Genomic DNA, 18,292 nt, shown 5'->3' on the forward strand with positions numbered 1-18,292 from the left:
ATTACCCAGCCCCATTCCATATAATTAAATATGTCACCCTGACAAATAGCATGTGATAATATTGTGTTACACTGATACTTGATATGATTATATGATAATGGTACAATTCCCTGTATCAAACAAAGTAGACAGCACCAAGGCATGACTTTGTTTTTATACTTCTAAGGAAAATTTGTTGTTTGGTGTGTAGAACTTTCTATTCTTAGAAGATATAATGGGATTAAGCAAAGTTATTATTTTTACAGTATTTTTAATATGTTATTAAAGGGTACTGTCTTTACCTATGAATATAATTCTGTGTGTAAGAATGATAGGGTTTTTTGTTTTTCTTTTGTTTTTGTTTTTGTTTTTTTTTTTTTTCTTTCCCGAGACAGGGTTACTCTGTATAACCCTGGCTGTCCTAGAACACACTCTGTAGACCAGGCTGGCCTCGAACTCAGAATTCTGCCTGCCTCTGCCTCCCAGAGTACTGGGATTAAAGGAGTGCGCCACCACTGTCTGGCAAATGATAGGGTTTTTTTTTTTTCTTTTTAGGTTTTTTTTGGGGGGGGGAAGATTGGTTTCATTAGTTTTATGATAGAATTATACAATCACAAAATCATAAGTACTTAATGTATTAATTAGCCCTTTAGAGATTATTTGGCATGATTTATTTGTGTTTTGTTTTGTTTTTGGTGTTTGTGTTTTGTATTCTGGCCTGGCACGAAACTTGCTGTTAGCCAAGCATGGCCACTTATTCTCCTGCCTTAGCCCTCCATGTTCTGGGATTATTGGCAGGTGTTTCTTCCCATGATCACCTTGTCATGCATTTAGTGTGAGGTCATTTGATTTTGGAAGTATTCTAGGGTTACCTAGTCAGACTTTAGTTATGGCATTTAGGGTAGTGGTTCTCAATCTTCCTAACCCTGAGACCCTTTAACACCTTATGGTATGGTGACCTCCAGTCTTAAAATTATTTTTGTTGCTATTTCATAACTAATTTTGCTACTGCTATGAATTGTAATGTAAATATCTGCTATGTAGTGCATTTGATATGTGATCCCTGTGAATGAGACTCAGAGGTTGAGACTGGTCTGGCTTAGAGGATGGAGCCCTTGTACTTCAGCATCATCTCTGATTTCTTGAAGATTGGGTCCTTCTGCCCTTTCAACTGTTTTCACTTTTGTAGAAATGAATTCCAACCTCTCCACAAATGGCCAAACGTGACCTCAACACGGTCAGCTAATACAAACCTTGAAGCTAAAACCGTGAAATGCACAGATGAAAACAGATAAATCTTCATGAGCTATATGATTCCTCACTGGGTTGTTAAAAGCATCATGCCAAATGCGTGAGCAGCAAGAGGCAAATAGTTAATTGGACTTTTGTACCTCAGGAGGATTGATCTTGAAATGGAAAAGAAAATAAGTAGGGAAAATACGTGAAAATCACATAACTCATAGGTGTTTATTATCTAGAGTATGCAGAGTATTTCAACAGTAAGAGGACAGCCTATTTCAAGATGATGCTGGGATCTTGAACAGCTTTGGCTGCAGAAGAGAATTCCAAAGAGCTCCTAACAGTGTGAGAAGATTCCCAAAGTCCTTTGTCCTTAGTCATTAGAGGTGCAAATCCCAACCAAACTGAGGGGCTTGGAGATAGAGCTCAGTGGCTAAGAAGAGTAGACTGCTCTTGCAGAGGACCACGTTCGATTCACAGCACCCTCTGGTGTATTCACTACCACCTTCACTTCAGCTCCAGGCGATATAGCGCCCTTCTTTGACCCAGAGGGCACCTGCCCTCATCTACATATACCCCTGAACATACACATAAATAAAAGTAAAAATAAAATCTTTTTAAAAACCTGAAATGAGAATCAATTTACTCCTACTAGAACTGTTATAATAAAGCAAAAATAAATAAATGATAAGTGTCAGTTGCATGGAGGAGCTGAAAAACAAGTATGTTTCTGACAAGAGTATAAAATCATATGGCCATTGAAGAAACCAGCTCGGAGGTTCCTCTGCAGGTTAAAAGGTAAAGTTGCCCTATGGGCCAGTTGATCTGTTTTTCACTGTCTACTTAAGAAAATGAAAAGAGACACTGTGTTGAGTTCTGAGACTTTGTATGTATAGAAGCCAAACAGTAAAACAATGTGTCCATCAAAGAATAAACTGAAGAAATATGTGGTATATATGTATGCAAAGAAATATAGGCAGCCATAAGAAGCATATTAACATTGTAATATTCTCTTTCTGTTGCTGTGATAAAATACCATGACCATAAGCAACTTTGGAATCAAAGGGTTTATTTCGACTTGAAGTGTATAGCTTCGTGAAGGGACACTCAGGGCAGGAACTGAAGGCAGGAGCTGAAGCAGAGGCCAAGGAACAATACTGCTTATTGGTTCTTGCTCCTATGGCTTGTCCAGCCTGTTTTCTTATATAGCCCAGGATCTTCTGTCTAGGAGTGGTCCTGCCTACCGTGAGCCAGGACCTCTTATATAAATTATCAGGAAGAAAAATGCTCCCATAACCTTTCCATTTTTTAGTAGAAATTCAGTTTATGTTCTTTCTTTCTAGATGACTCTGGCTTGTGCCAAGTTAGGGAGAAAAAAAGATATACCCCAGATACATATTTAATACAAAATGGATATACTTTAAAAACAGCATGGGCACATTCCTGTAATACCAAGATCTGGGATATTTAGGTAGGAGGATCATCAGTTCAAGGCCAGCGTAAGGTCCTTCTCAAAACAGCAATCTCATTTGCAAGGCAACCTGACAACAGAATTCCTCTTAATATGGTGTCAACGTTTAGCAGAATAAGATGTCACGGTTTTTTTGTTTGCTAATTGCTAACTGGCATTAAAGGACCAAAAGCAAATGAATGGTTAGCTGAGTGAAGCAGCTTACATCTACAATCCTAGCTACACCAGGAGCTGAGGCAGGACAGGAAGTCAAAGTCCCCCTGAGGCAATTAGACGCACCTGTACCCCAGCAGTTTAGAAGCCCAGATGGGAAGATTTCAAGTTCAAGACTAGCTTGGGAATTTGGCAAGTTCTTGTCTCAAAATAAAATTTACAAAAGCTAGGGATGTAGCTCTGTGGTAGAGAGCTTGCCTGGCTTGGAGTCTCATTCCAAGCACTGTGCAGTTTTTGAAGAAAAAAAAATAATACTGTTTTTGGCTTTTGAATTTCAAAATATCTTGTATTTTGTTTATTCTGAGTTTTTTTTATAAATGGATAGGAAACAAAACTTGTATTATTCTGTCTGCTACTTATGTCTGTTGTTGTTATTACTTTTTCTTGTATGGTCATGCTTTTCTGCTTCTTTGCATTCCTGTGAGTTAAAAAATTCTTCCCCCCTTTCCCTCCCTCCCTCCATCTTTGTCTCTCTGTCTCTCTTTGTGTGTGTGTGTGCGCGCACGCGTGCGCGCGTATAATATGTGACCCAAGAGGTGCAAAAGAAGGTGTCAGAACCCCCAGGAACTGGAATTAAAAGCAGTCATGAGCCCCTGGAAACTGAACTTGAATCATCTGCCAGTGTAGTAATTATTTCTGCACACTGAGCTGTCACTCCACTCCTGGCAATCATTTTAGTTGAACGTGAAGTAGAATCCATTATTTCTCGAAGGTACGGCATCTTCCCTTTTATTTCCATAGGACCTTATTCTGACCACTGTTGTAACTTTAAAATAGTTTCATCCTTATGAGCTTTCCTTCTGGGCTTTCTGTGTGGCACCAGAAGCGGGTCCACAGGTAATTCTCTTCAGAGAGAATGTGCTGACTATATCATGTTAGAGTGAAAGGATTTTCCCCTCGAGTTGATTGGAATGTGGGGGATTTCCTACCTGGCTGTGCTGGGAAGCCATTCTTGATGCTTCCTGGAGGCTGATTAACTCATCTAGAGTAATAATCTCCACATATGTTACATAGGGAGACCTCCACACTGGTGTACTCAGTCTGTGTTCTGTAGACAATGTTTGGAAGTGGAATGCTATGAAAATAGCTCTACACAAAATCCATTTTAAAGTTTTAATTTAAAGCGTGTGTGTGTGTGTGTGTGTGTGTGTGTGTGTGTGTGTGTGTGTGTGTGTGTCTTTAACTCAGTTTCATGTTTCTTGAACAGGAACTTCCAGGGTGGTGTCAAAAGGCTGGCTACATCTATTCCTGTGAACTTTTCTCCTCTTCCATCTTCAGATTATGAACTCCAACCATCTTGTTTTCTCACATTATTACCTCTATCTTCTCAACTCTGGTACCCTCGTGGGCTCCAACTGGGTCACCCAGTAGTGCATGTAGAAACGTCTGCACTATCTGGGAGGATTGTTCTTTAAAGCCCAGGCTAGCCAAGGATGACCTTGAACTCCTGATCTTCCTTCTTCTACATCCCCAGTTCTATGATACCAGTGTTGTGTCTTCATGGCTGGTTTATACTGTGTTTGTTGGAACTCAGAGCTTTGTTTATGATAGACAGACATTCTCCCCACTGAGCCACGCTCCTAGACCCCAGTGGAACTTAACCTTTCTTCTCTCAGATAATGTCTGTTACACACCTGTTGCCTGGTTGTGCCCCTCTCCAAAAACAGCTCCTTGCATATTGTTCTTTTTTGTTTTTCTTTCTAGTATCATTAGTCGTGGAGTATATTTGGTCCCTATTAGTCAGCAATACTCACTACAGAGTTTTTAAATGAGATAAAAATTCCCTCCAGTCTTTCACAGTCATATGGTGGTATTGGTAGATACTTAGACAATGGAAACTTGGCCTCAAGGGATGCTTATGAAGACATCATCCTATTGTTCTAGCTTTGCCGTTTTTTTTTTTTTTTGTTTTTTGTTTTAAATTCAGTAGGCAAAAAAGAATAAGGGGGAAAAAAGCAACTAAACAAACTCAAAATTGATGTAGTCAGAAGATTTGACCCATGGGTAAAGCTTAACCAACCCAGTGGGCTTGGGTTTTCTATATTAAGTATTCCCCCAACCATGTGGCCAGTGGGGATGTCCATCAAGGAGACATCATAACTTATTTAGATTAGTCACCAAGGAGAAAGTTAACGGAAATAACTGAATATATAAATATTCATGAGGAATTATTCAAGGGGGAAATATTGCTTCTGATTTATACAAAATTTTATAATTGAGGAAGTTGTCAAAACTTGGGGTCGAACTTGAAAATTTAAGTAAATGGAACAAATCCTGGGATAACAGATCATAAGCATCTGTTACAAATAGCACAGAGATCCTGTATTCAGAGAGGATCATTTATTAATTGGCATTCCCCTAGAGACTCAGATGCAACAAGACTGGTACCAGCAAACATTTTTTTTTTCTCATACAGAATAAGTTTACTCAAAAAATAGAAATAGAGAAGCCTTAAGATCTACAGCTGGTGATCAGGGCCCTTGGAAAGTTGGCATGTGTCAAACTCAGAAAGTTTCCTTACTTCTGAAATCAATTGAAAATGATATACCCTGGCTAAAATGTATTCAAGAGGAATTCCTTCCTTCCTGCAGGGTCAGGCCTGCATTTTCCTTAGGACTAGGTACTTAAACTGAATGCAGTCCGTCTACCTTAGGACATGCAGTCTGCTTTCCTGAACGTTCTATAGATCTAAATCTGAAACTCGTCTTGGCAGTTTAATAATGTCTGATCAAATATCTGGCCCCTCCCCACCCCCATTCATTACCTGGTCAGGTTTGACACAGAAATTAATCATCCCAAGTCCTATTCTGAAGTTCTGGGATGAATATTGAGTATGGGAACAGTGGTAGATACTTTTCAACTCATGATAGCCTGTTATTTAAAACTCATTTTAAGATGTGAAAATAATTGCTTAAAGCTTTTCAGTTTTTGGTACAAGGGGGACATAGAGCATGTTGTTTTGGTGGTAAGAGATTTACTTATGACATCACAGACAGGCAGATAGCCGCATGGCGTGGTCTCTAAGGAGAGTTTTGGCCCACGTGAGATTGGAGATCCTGTCTAACAGCTTGCAGCGGTGTGACATGTGTCTGTGGATAGTCCATAGTTGGTGTTTCTATCTCGATGAGCTATGTGGTGGGGAGACAGACTCTAGAGGATTGGCTTACTTCATTTCAGGAAAGCAATGTTTAGGAATACTTGACGTTCAATTATTCCAAAACGGAGTAGCTTTACAAAACACAGTGTGGCCCTGAATGTTAGTGGTTACATGGACCTTAAAATGTTGCCTTTGCTTATTGTATGAAGGTGGTAGTGGATGCAGGAGAAACCTCTAAGACTAAGGGAGCTTGGATGAGACTGTGAGGGGGGAGAACAGGCAGGGGCTGCAGATGTGTTCAGGTTGTTACTCCATGCATAGTTTTTGAGACTGAGTAGTCCAGGCTAGTCCTGAACTTGTCCTATATTGAAGGACGGCCTTGAACTTCCAGTTTTCCCACCTCCAGTTCCCGAGCACCATTTGCCACCATGGTCACTTTGTGTAGTACTTGGCATGGGACTTCGCTAGGCTGAAACGGCGTTCCATACGGTTGTGCCATATTTAGTGGACTTTGCCTGGTAAAAGTATTTTCTGTGCCTTGGTCTGTTTGTATCTTATTTCCTCTCCAACTGTGGACTTTCTGTTGTTTTCATTGACATTAAAATAAAACACACAAACCTAAAAAACAGGCACATGTAAGAGCCCTTTCTGTTCTTCCAGAGGACCCCCTCCACGCCCCCAACACTCACGTCTGGTGGCTCCGAGGTCCCCGAGTTGCCTTGCCAACTCTTCAGGCACCTATACTCATGTGCTACAAATACCCCTTATGCCTTTATTTAAAGATAACAATAGCAGATCTTCAACGTACAGAAAAATCTATGAATGAACTTTCTTTGTGCTCCTCCCATGGAACTTTGATATTTATGTCTTTCCTGGCTGTGGTCATTGTTCATGCTCAGGAGATAACAGCATAGCATTAGGTTTAGAAGACAGGATGCCATATGTAAAGTGTGTGTGTGTGTGTGTGTGTATTCAGATTAAAGGTGCTCATAGGCTAAATGTGCATTCTTACCTGGGCATGAATTCTTCTTGTATTGGGAACCTTGAAAAGTAGTGTTGTCTTCTGTGGGGATCTGTACTAGATGGCACAAATCTATTTTAGACGGTGTATTAGTTATTTTCAGTTGTTGTGATAAAATGCCATGACCACGGCAGTTTATAGAATGAAGGGTTTATGTGGACTTACAACTCCATAGGGATAGCAGTCCATCCATCATGTCGGGGAGGCGTGGCACTTGGAGTGGGTCTGAGTACTCAGTAACTGGAATTAGGAAGAGGCCCTCAAGGACCATGGCCAGTGCTTCCCTCACAGAGCCATGCCTCAAAAAGCTCCCCAAACAGCACCACCACCTGGGGTGCCAGCGCCTGTGGGGGAATATTTCCCATTTAAACCACCACAGATGGATAATCAATTTTGTTGCATTGTCAAAGTAGCTGTGGAGCTAAAGCCAGTCTGGATAATCAATTTTGAAATCCCCTGTTGTCGGTAAGCTGTTAAAACAGAAATGTTAACTTCATGAGTTTAATGAGCAGCTTTGAAGGCTGCTTAGTGACAGGGACGTAGGAAAAGGCAGGGCAGAAGCAGAGAGGAGACAAGAAGATGTCTTTAATGAAGGTGTACTCTTAAGGGTAGCTTCCTCCCTCCTGGAAACTGTGCTTCAACTGTGTGTCCTGTTACTGTCTCATGGCCTGTGGGTGGCTGGAGACAGAGGCAGGTTGCACTCCTGAGGAGGCCTAAGGAGACTGTCCTTTTCAGAGTAATGTTGTAACAAGATAATTTGCAGATATAGCTGTGACCGTGATCTGATAGCAGAAAAGCAGATTCTCCCACCCTCCTCTACCCAGCAGGATGACAAGACCCTCCTCCTTCTCCTCACCAACCCCACCCCAGTCTTCTCTTTTACCCCCTTCATTGGAAATGTGAATTAATCGCTGAATTTTAGAGAAATAAAAGCAAAGCTCTATTCATTTAAAGAGTGGACTTTTTTTGTTTTTGTTGTTTTTTTTTTTCCCGCTAAACATGTATATATTAGATATTGCAGAGATCATTTTGGTTTGCGAAAGGGTGTTGTTTGTTTTGGTTTTGGTTTTGTTTTGAGAGGGTCTTATATAGCCCATGTTAGATTTTTGTAACTGATTTTCTGAGGGTAGTGTCATGAATTCTAGGCTAGCACTCTACCAACTGAGCCACACACATGGTTTTGAAGTGAAGGAAACCTGATCCTTCTTTAAAGGAAAAAGAAATTTAAATCTGTCATTTCATTCTATGGATATAAATACATAGCTGATTTTTTTTTTTTTTTGATGAGAGAGAACTTTTCTTGTTTTATCCTTCCTTTTCCCATATTATTTATTTAATACACAGGTGTTTTGTTTTGTTTTTGGTTTTTTTTTTTTTTTTTTGGTTTTTTCGAGACAGAGTTTCTCTGTGTAGTCCCGGCTGTCCTGGAACTCACTCTGTAGACCAGGCTGGCCTTGAACTCAGAAATCCGCCTGCCTCTGCCTCCCAAGTGCTGGGATTAAAGGTGTGCGCCACCACGGCCCGGCTGGTTTTTTGTTTTTTGTTTTTTGTTTTTTTTAATGAGGGAGGACTTTTCTTGTTTTGTTTTTCCTTTATTTATTTATTTATTTATTTATTTATTTATTTATTTATTTAGAGACAGTGCCTTACCGTGTTAACTTGGTTGGCCTAGAACTCAGTATTTAGACCAAATTGGCCTTAAACCATTGATCTGCCTACCTATGTGTCTCAAGTGCTATTGTCATAGGCATAGGCCATTACCTCTGTTCCTAAAATTTCTTTTCTAGGGAAGACAAAAATCAAAAACCAAACCAAAACAAATCTGTCTCTCCTCCAAAGGTCCCAGCTAGAAACCAAGATATAATACCACCCAAGTTTTCTCTGGGGAACCAAGGAGTTTATTGACCTTGCTTACAGAGCAATGAACAAGGGGTTATGATGGACATCAAGTGTCCACACTGGATGGTCTGTGTCCAACATGGATGCTGGCTACTCCAAGGCCACATAGATGGAACTCTCCTCCCTAGTCTTTCTCAGCTGATGTACTTCTCTGAAGTCACTTAGGGCAGAGTTACACACAAATAACTGAGAGAAGCACCTGAATACCCTGGTGATGGTGGGTCCCATGCCTCTTCTTGAGCATCCTTCTGTGGAAGGTCCTCAACAAACCCAGGTGTGGTGATACTTGCAATTGGAATAGAGCTGAACTTGTAGTTATGGCTTTGCCCAGTGAGTAGTTTTGTATAATCACTACAACATCGTGTAGCCCAGGCTTACCTCAAATATTTTATTAACAGTGGCTGACATAGTTCTTCAAATCTGAGTTAGAGTCAGCTTTTTGTCTCAGGTCTTGGAAACTTTTGCTGTCGAATTCCAACAAGAATGTCTCTTGAATTTTCAGACCAAAAAAAAAAAAAAAGGTAGCTACCTTCTTCTTGTCATTAGAAATCACCTTGGGGAAGAGAGTAAATGTGAGTTTAGCTGAGTTCAGTTCCCAGAACCCACATGGTGGAAGGGGAAAATGTACTCCTGAAAGTGGTCTTATTTTCTTCACAAAGCTGTGGCCCATCCATGTCTCCACACAAGTAGATACACACATGTGAGCAAAGAAATCGGTATAAAAACTTGCTTAGGGAAATAATAGAAAACTAAAATTCACATCATTGAATGTTTCTGTGGAGTTGTTGGGTTGGGTATTGGCACATGTGCCCTGTTCTAAGTGCTGGTGTCTTTCTGATCTCCTACAACAGCTTAAGGCAGAGAGCCTTCTATTACCCCAGCACATTTCAAGCCATGGAACCGCATTTCCTAACGTTTTTTGTAGCACAATTGTTTTCTGTGGTTTGGAAGTTTGAGAGGCACTTATGTAATTTCTGACTTGGAAAATGATTCATATTTTCAAATAATTTCAGCTAAGATTTATGTTGGAACTGAGACTGACCATAGATGGCCAGTGGCAAGAAGGCAGAGCTTCACACAGATGTGTTAGTGTTGATGGAGAAAGACACAACTCTTTCCCCTAAGGGAATGGGAGAGTCTTTATTCTCCAGTGAAACATGAGTGTCCATGTCCTAGGAGGACAGGTTCAGGACACTGTCAACACCATGTGCCAACACGGTTACACATTTTGCAGTTAAAGAACAAAGCCATGAATGAAGGCACATTCTGAATCCATTGCTGTGGATCACAGGTTACAGCAAGTGTGGGGAAAGAGTTAGAGGAGTCAGCAATGTTCTTAGCTTTTTGATTGAGAGAAGTTGACAGTTTGGTAAGGATACACTTGGGAGGTATCCACAGTCATAAGGACACAATGATGCTAGGTCATACAGAGACTGACAGTGAGTTGCTTTCTGAGGAACTAAAATTATCCCACTATGACGTGAAGCTGGTCTGTAATATTCTCGCCTTCCATAATCAGGAAGTCCAAACATTTGGAGTCAGAGAATATTTTGTTTTCTTTTGGTTTTGAGACAGAGTCTCTTTATGTATCCCTGGCTGTCCTAGAATTCACAGAGATCCACCTGCTTCTGTCTCCAGAGTGCTGGGAGTACTGGCCTTTGCGTCTAAATCGACCTGACGAGTTACAGATTCTTTAGCACAGGATCATCTTCTTTTCCCTGGGAAAGTAACAGTACCAGCTTCTACTCCCTGTTTGTCTGTAACTACAGCCAGAACCTTGCAAATATAGCATTGGACAGAGAGAAGTCTGTCTGCTAGGCATTGTTTTTGTTCATATGTTTCAGCTTCAATGAACAGGGGCTGTCATGTGGTGAGGAGAAATGTGGCAGTGGAGGAAAAGGGAGGGAGGCAAAGTGAACTCTTAATATTTGGTTGAAAAAGGGTGATGGTGTTGTTTTCTGAAAGTTTTCTATCCAGCCTAGAAAGCACAATTGCTTAGTGCCAGGGGCCTCATCCCTTAAAAAAAGAGGGTGTCTTAGTCAGGGTTTCTATTCCTGCACAAACATCATGACTAAAGCAAGTTGGGGAGGAAAGGGTTTATTCAGCTTACACTTCCACACAGCTGTTTATCACTAAAGGAAGTCAGGACTGGAACTCAAGCAGGTCAGGAAGCAGGAGCTGATGCAGAGGCCATGGAGGGATGTTTCTTACTGGCTTGCTTCCCCTGGCTTGCTCAAGCTGCTCTCTCATAGAACCCAAGAATACCAGCCCAGAGATGGCACCACCCACAAGGGGCCCTCCCTGCTTGATTGCTAATTGAGAAAATGCCCCACAGCTGGATCCCATGGAGGCACATCCCCAAGTGAAGCTCCTTTCTCTTTGGTAACTCCAGAGCGGTGGTTAAGAGCACTTACAGAGGACCTGGGTTCAGTTTCTAACACCCACATGGTGGTTTAGAACCTTCTGCAGCTCTAGTTCCAGGGCATCTAATGCCCTCTTCTGGTATCTGAGGGGACCAGACATGGTGTGTGTGTGTGTGTGTGTGTGTGTGTGTGTGTGTGTGCGCGCGCGCGCGCGTGCAAATTAAAGTTAATATGGGTTGAAAAATTGCTCAGACCATAAATTGTTTTTCATGTAAGCATGGGGACCTGGGTTTGGTTCTCCAGTGCCTACATCATGTACACTTCTGATGTACACACACACACACACAGGGGCAAGCATGTACATACTCAAATGAGCAAAAGAAGTTCTAGGCGGCTTTGAGATGTCTCCCAGTGGTTAAGAGCACTTGGTACCCTTGCAGAGCACCCAGGTACATTCCCAGCACCTCCGTTAGGTAGCTCACAACCACCTGTAACTCTAGCTGCAATAAATCTGATGCCTTTTCCTGTCCTCTATAGGCACTGAATACCTCTCCTTAGGTAGAGAGAATTTAAGAAATTTTAAGGTACTCAGCTATAGCAAAAATTGCCAGGTCAACTTGGGATACAAGAGGCTCTGCTTTTCATAAATACAAAAATGCATAATCAAAATGATAAAAATATTATTGAAATGGTATGCTCCATGCATTCTCAATTGTGGATAGCCTCTGATGCTAAGATTGTACATGTGTGTGTCTACAGACTGAAGCAGATTCCAGTATGCCTTTAATAGACAGGAGATTCTAGCATCTCTTGTTTTCTGTGTCTATCAGTGTGTGTGTGTACCCATGTGTGCGGAAGCTGGGTGATAAGGCAGGGTGCTTAAATGCTTTGTTGCATTATGTTAATTCCTCAGCAGTGCAATCAAATTCATGTCGTAATTAAAGCTGTCAGTTGGAAGGCAAGCCAATCGCTGCGAAAGCACAGCATAACAAATGAACTGAAATGATTCCGCGTGTAGCTATACAATGCTTCACCAGGCATGAAATTAAATAAGTAATTTGATGTTGACATCAGAAATTGAAATGATACTCACTGTTCCCTCATTCAGTCAGACCTGCATAAACAATGGCCAGAGCAAACATGCACAACAAAGCCCTCCTCTCCACCCGCTCCCCAAGTAATGCACAATATATATGCAAAATGAGCATATCAGAGCTTGCTTAGACCTCAAGGATGTAATTTGCTTTGGTATACAATACGATGATAGGCGCGGAGGGGGTGGGAAGCTCCGTTTGGAGTGATCCTTCTCCTTCTGGGATGAAACATTTTCAGCAAGCAGGGTGAATGAAATCAACAAATCCCCCTGCTTCGCTGTCATTCATCCTACAATGAGTTTGTTTCCTAGAGGCAGGACTCTGGGCTGGTAGAAAGCTAACTTGTCTTCCACCTTTGCCTGCTGTAACAAGGACTAGGGGTGCAGAAATTAGGTGACATTGTCACATGGTCAGCCACTGCTATAAGCAGTCTCCATGACTACGGTGAGTGGATTGAAAGCTTTCTCCATTTCCTGCTTATAGAATCAAGAATACAGAAAGGTTTTTGTTGTTTGTTGGTTGTTTTGTGGTGTGTGTGTATGTGAGTGAGTCTGTGTGTGTGTGTGTGTGTGTGTGTGTGTGTGTGATAGGTATACAGGTACCCTGGGAAACCAGAAGGGGTATTGGATCCACTAGAACTTGAGTTACAGGTGGTTTTGAACCTGTAACTCACCTGATGTGGGAGGTGAGAACTGAACTCCAGTCCACATAGAGCTATTTAGCCTTTCAGCAAGGTTTATTATAAGCACAGACCACATACCCAATATAACTTACCTTATGCTTTAGCCCTCTGAGCTTGTAGGAAAGAACAAGATGGGGAATTTTTTCTGTAGGAATGCTCTGAAGCATGCTATTTTTGTTTGATGTAGAGATGGCCAGACAGTTGTATACTTTTCTTCTAGGTCAGGCCCATGTGTTTGAACAATTAGTCTAAGGCTAATAGTGCAGTTGTAGGCAATCACAGAACCTTTAGGAGGTTGCTCTAAAGGAAGAGACTCACTAAGGGCCTGCCTTGGAGTTTTATAGGTTGCCTATACTTCCTGTTTAATCTCTACTTCCAGACTGTTGATGCAGTGTGATTAGGGCCTTCTGACAAGCTGGCCTCACTATGATAAACTTTATCCTCAAACAGAGATCCAAAATAAATCCTCCCTACTTTAAGTTGATTTTTGTCAGGTGGCTGGCCACAGTAATAAGAAGAGTCACTCACACACCTTCTCTGTTCAGTCAACAGAAATCCTATCTGTTGTGGTTACAGAGATGTCAAATTATCCTTAGTGTCTTCTCCCTCAAATCATCCACGTATTTATATATCACTTCGACCTGCATTCTGCAGTGCATCTTGTGTGCAGGACATGATGAATAGGCACATGTTCCCCTCCTGCCTGTTGTTTAAAGACTAGGAGCTTGGCTGTGGAAGTAGACCAGCGAACGTTGATGGCTCTTGAATCAGGGTGGCGATCAGGCCTCTCACTGTGGAGGTTTGGCAGCCCCGCCACAGAGCTGCTGAACTAGAAGTTAAAGACTGACTCTGCTCCAGGTTATTTTCCTTTCCAGCTTATTCAGTGCCTCCCTTGCTCACAAAGAGGATGACAAAACAATTTCTTAGGACAGGTTTTAGAGAAAGCATATAAACAAAAGTGATGCAGGCCTAGACCTGCAGATTCACAGGCAGAGGGCTTGCCTGGCTCGCCTGAGGCCCTGACATTGTTTAAACCAGGGGCGGTGTTATACTTCTGCCTTCCCAACACCCAGGAGAGGGACTCAAGAGGATCAAGGCTGGCCTCAGCTACACAGAGAGTCAGAGGCTAGCCTAGATTTCAGAGACCTTATCTGAAAACTGGGTGGAGAGCTGGTCAAATAGATTAGTTGGTTCCTAGCATACAGAAAACCCTTCATTTTGATTACTAACATTACATAAATGAGTGTTGTGATGCATTCCTTTGGAATTGGGGGTAACCTTGACTGCATGAGAACATGTCTTGATATGGGGGGATGACCCATTGGTTGAGAGTACTTACTACTCCCCAAAAAGTTTGGATCCTAGCATTCTCCTTAGGAGCCCACAATTGTCTTTACAGGTTCTTTTCTCCTTAGGGCAACTGTACACACATAGTACACATAAACTAATATAGGAATAAATGCATACATACATACGTATACACATACATAAATGTATAGTAATAAAAACATATACAAATGAATTTTGTATTCATACTCTGACTTTTTTTTTTCTTAGCACTTGATACCCTGAGTTCAGTTTGGAATTATTGATTTTACAGTTGGTTCACTGTGTGAGAACTGTGGCAGTCTGAATTGATATTATTGAGAGAAAAACTGCTTCCCTCTGCTCACGGATTCGTTGCATTTTAGTCAACTAATTATGTTTACAAAATGTCTAATTTTTGCACAGTGCCAAGTGTGTGCTAAACCGAAGCCTTCGGGGAATAAACTGGCAAGTAGGTCATATACCAAAAAGTCATCCAAACCCATTGGGCTTTTTATTTTCAAGTCAGTCTGGGTTTTTTTCCTCTTGCCTGCCTCTCTGCGGCCACAAAACCAAATAGCTTGAGACCCAGGCCTTGAATGTCAGGGAGTCGGGGAGGCAGGCTGCCTCGTGCCTGTTTAGTCTCAGTGCAGGGCGAAATGCCATCATTAATTCATTACCCAGCTGCCTGTCAAATAAATTGGCAATTACGTCCACCGCAGAAGCTCAGAATCTAGTAAATAGCACGTTAGCATCTCTGAGTCGCTGAGAGATATAAAGGGGAAAATCAAGCCGCACAGTGTGTGTATCAGCACCAGATGACAAGGGGGTCTCATGCTCAGGCATATGCTGTGTGATGAAATCCTCACAAAGGGCTGGTAATGAGCTGTGCGGAAGGGAACGTGTTAAAGATGGCCACTGACGTTTCTGCTCTGTCCCTGTGCTTCCTTTGCAGAGTTCAGCTCCTTCCAGCTTGGGGACAGGATACTTCGTAAGTCCATCTCCACTTCCACCTGCACGCCTCCTCTTACCATCAGCTCGATCTTATAACAAATCCCTGTTACAGTGTGAAAAAATGGCACCCAAGGATTCCCCCTTGGTCCTAACGAGCTCACTGATTTCTGCCCTTTCACTGAGGATTGTCTTATTTCTGAAGGGTTTAACCTGTTGGGCCTTAAGGATCAGGAGGCACCTGCCTCGGTGGGGCACCTAGCACATTTCGGAGATATGGCGAGATAGGATTGCCCTTGCCAGCCCAATTCCATAATTGCTGGATGTCAGATGACATATGGAGTTACTTGACTTCTTTGGAGCACTCCAAAAAGCTTCTGTGGGCACAGCGACTTGCTTTTCTGTTTCTGTTATTTCATTGTGAGGGGAGGTAGCATTCCAATAATGTTTCCCTTGTATTTGGTTGGTAGTTGTATCTAGCTTTTAAACCAGAAATCACCACACTCCACAGTTTGGAAAATACAGATGCATCATCTGTGTTCTGGTCCTTTCACGCTGTTCTCAGGGGAGGGCAAGGGATGGAGGAAATATTTTTCTGGGATTATGATGCTCTCTTTCATTCAAAGACAGAGAAATGGTTGCTTCATTAAATTTTTATAACAAAATTATCCTTTGTGGGTTCAGTATTCCTTTTCAAAGTATAAATGAGGAAGAATTACAAACCACCATTATTTACACAAGATAGCATAGCAGTGTGTATTTTAGTACTTACAGGAACCTGATTGTATTCTGAAGTAACACTTGATATTATATAATACCCAAGAGAGAACACATGCTACAAAACATGGCCAATACATACCAATTCAGTTCAGCTGCTTTTAATGTTGTCCTCTTAACATTGCTAATCAGTCTTATTGTGACTCGTTTCTCTGACTGCATTTCTGGTTGAATTATGAAAATCAGCATCATTTCAGTGAATCTTTCCTAAGTTTAACACAAAAGGCACCCTTCCCTGGCCCCACTAACTTGGTCTCAATCTATAATCCAAGGAGAATGCTAAGGACGGCTCTGGCCGTGCATCATCCAGTTAGTACACTGATGGTGGTTCTGTGGAGTGGGCCTGAATATTCATGCTTACAGAAGGAGCAGGATACGCTCAGTGTCTTGCTTCGGCAGTTGAAAGAACAGACGTTGTCCCATCTGCCATCTCTTCACACCAGGCTGGGTGTGGGTTGCAATGCTGGAAGTAAGATCTGCAGGCTGTGGTGCCCGTTCTTCGTGTTCACTATCCTCACCCCACCTCCCTTTCTGAAATAAAGCCAAATCCACCACCTTCCCCACCTTCCCTTACAGCCAGAGCATTCTGTTGCCATTTATATTGTCAGTGTGATCACCCTGAAGGAAGAGTGTCATTTCAAGAATCTTATTTTGCTCTTTCCTTCCTGAGTTCTTGGAATGCTTTTATTATCTAATGATACATTTAATAACTAGGGAATCCCTGATTAGGATTTGGAAGTGTGTTTTTTTTTAATGCTGGGACAACTTTGGTTAGCTTTTAAAACATTCATTTTGTTAAAGTTGCTTTGGTAGAATCGACTTACTTTTGCTTATCTCAAGCACTGCCGTGTTATTAGAGTACATGGAGAAGATGAGTACCAGATGTCCGTTCTGCTCTCAGCTATGATAAAAATGCCCCTCCGCAGAATGTGTTTCCAAGACCGCATTGTTCCGTTATCACCCTGCAAAATCCTTAGTGGAGTTGCCAAGCCCTCATCAAAACCGGGCTCTGCTTCCAGTGTCAGTCCAACAGTATCACATGTAGTCCTGGACCTCAGGGAGGGAGCTCCACATTGGTGAGTCTCTTGCTTTACAGTGGAGATAATGTATTTACAGATTCTGAGATGGCCCCCTCGTCCCCCACCTGAGACACACTGTTTACATTGTGCTCATGATCTGTATGTGAGAATGGCTCGCACTGAGTTTGTAAGGAAGGTGAGTCAGTATCAGGTTGATTCCCATACTGATTTTTTTTCTCATTAATTGACTTTGACAACTCTTTGAAATGTGGAAATCACTGCAGATGAGCTAATTCTTATCATTAAATCATGAGCTGTCAGGTTTGGTTAAGTTCCACTACCTTTGGAGTTTAACAAGGAAGAACTGTTTTTATTTAAACACTCTCCCTTGTCAGTATCCCTCCTCACTCTGGGATCTTCCATTTCCTCCCCTGTCCTGTAGTAGAGATTTTAGTAAACTAAGGTGAAAACCCAGAAGTTTTGCTTGTTCATGAAACAGATACTGTAATCCATGCATCATGGAGTCTATGCGTGCAGGTGATGTGTGTGTTGTTACCCATTATTGGGCAAATCCAAGAGTGCTTATATTTGTCTCGGTTCTTCCATTGTGTCTGTCTCGTTTTGCTGAAGGACTTTGAAGAAGCCTTTGTTTTTGATCTGGTTATATTTGTTTATGTCTTCCTGGTTTTGTGTTCCAAAGATGTCTGCTTAGGTCTGTCGGTTTTCCAATCTATGCAGAAGATTTGAGAGATGGGAACAGCAGTGAAGAGCACTATTTACATAAGCATATTGCAAAGGATTCTCAAAGAAGGCAAAATAGAGAAGGATTGGAACAAACTTTACACGTTTGGGGGAGGCTTTGAATACCGTGAGTGTTACACATACACACACACACATACACACACACACACACACACTCCTTCTCTCTCATTGCATACACACCCCCAGCTCACATTCTAAATATAAATGAAATTATAGGCGACTTGGAATCAATTTGCTGGGTTTTTCTTTCCTTTTTTGGCAAGCGTACTGAAACTTGTTGGAGTGTGTATAGGGTTTTCTTTTTGTTTTTTAAACGTCAGCTCACTGAATACATTTTCTGTTTTGATTTAAACAGTTCTGGATCTCTTTCCTTCTGAGACATGTACTCAAAATTTCACTCTGAATAATGTGTAATGAAGT

At 41.7% G+C, this 18,292-nt stretch overlaps 1 protein-coding gene across 2 annotated transcripts in view; it reads left to right on the forward strand.

Moving 5' to 3' along the window:
• Window positions 1-18,292, forward strand: part of Auts2 (activator of transcription and developmental regulator AUTS2) — a 1,104,996-nt gene that overhangs the window by 486,271 nt on the left and 600,433 nt on the right. For both annotated transcript variants that reach the window (XM_052168633.1, XM_052168634.1), the window contains exon 4: window positions 15,319-15,354. In XM_052168633.1, the coding sequence (XP_052024593.1) occupies window positions 15,319-15,354 (36 nt within the window). The remainder of the gene's footprint in view (window positions 1-15,318; window positions 15,355-18,292) is intronic.

The sequence above is a fragment of the Apodemus sylvaticus genome, chromosome 22 (genome assembly GCF_947179515.1).
Source record: "Apodemus sylvaticus chromosome 22, mApoSyl1.1, whole genome shotgun sequence".
In the NCBI taxonomy this organism is placed as follows: Eukaryota; Metazoa; Chordata; class Mammalia; order Rodentia; family Muridae; genus Apodemus; species Apodemus sylvaticus.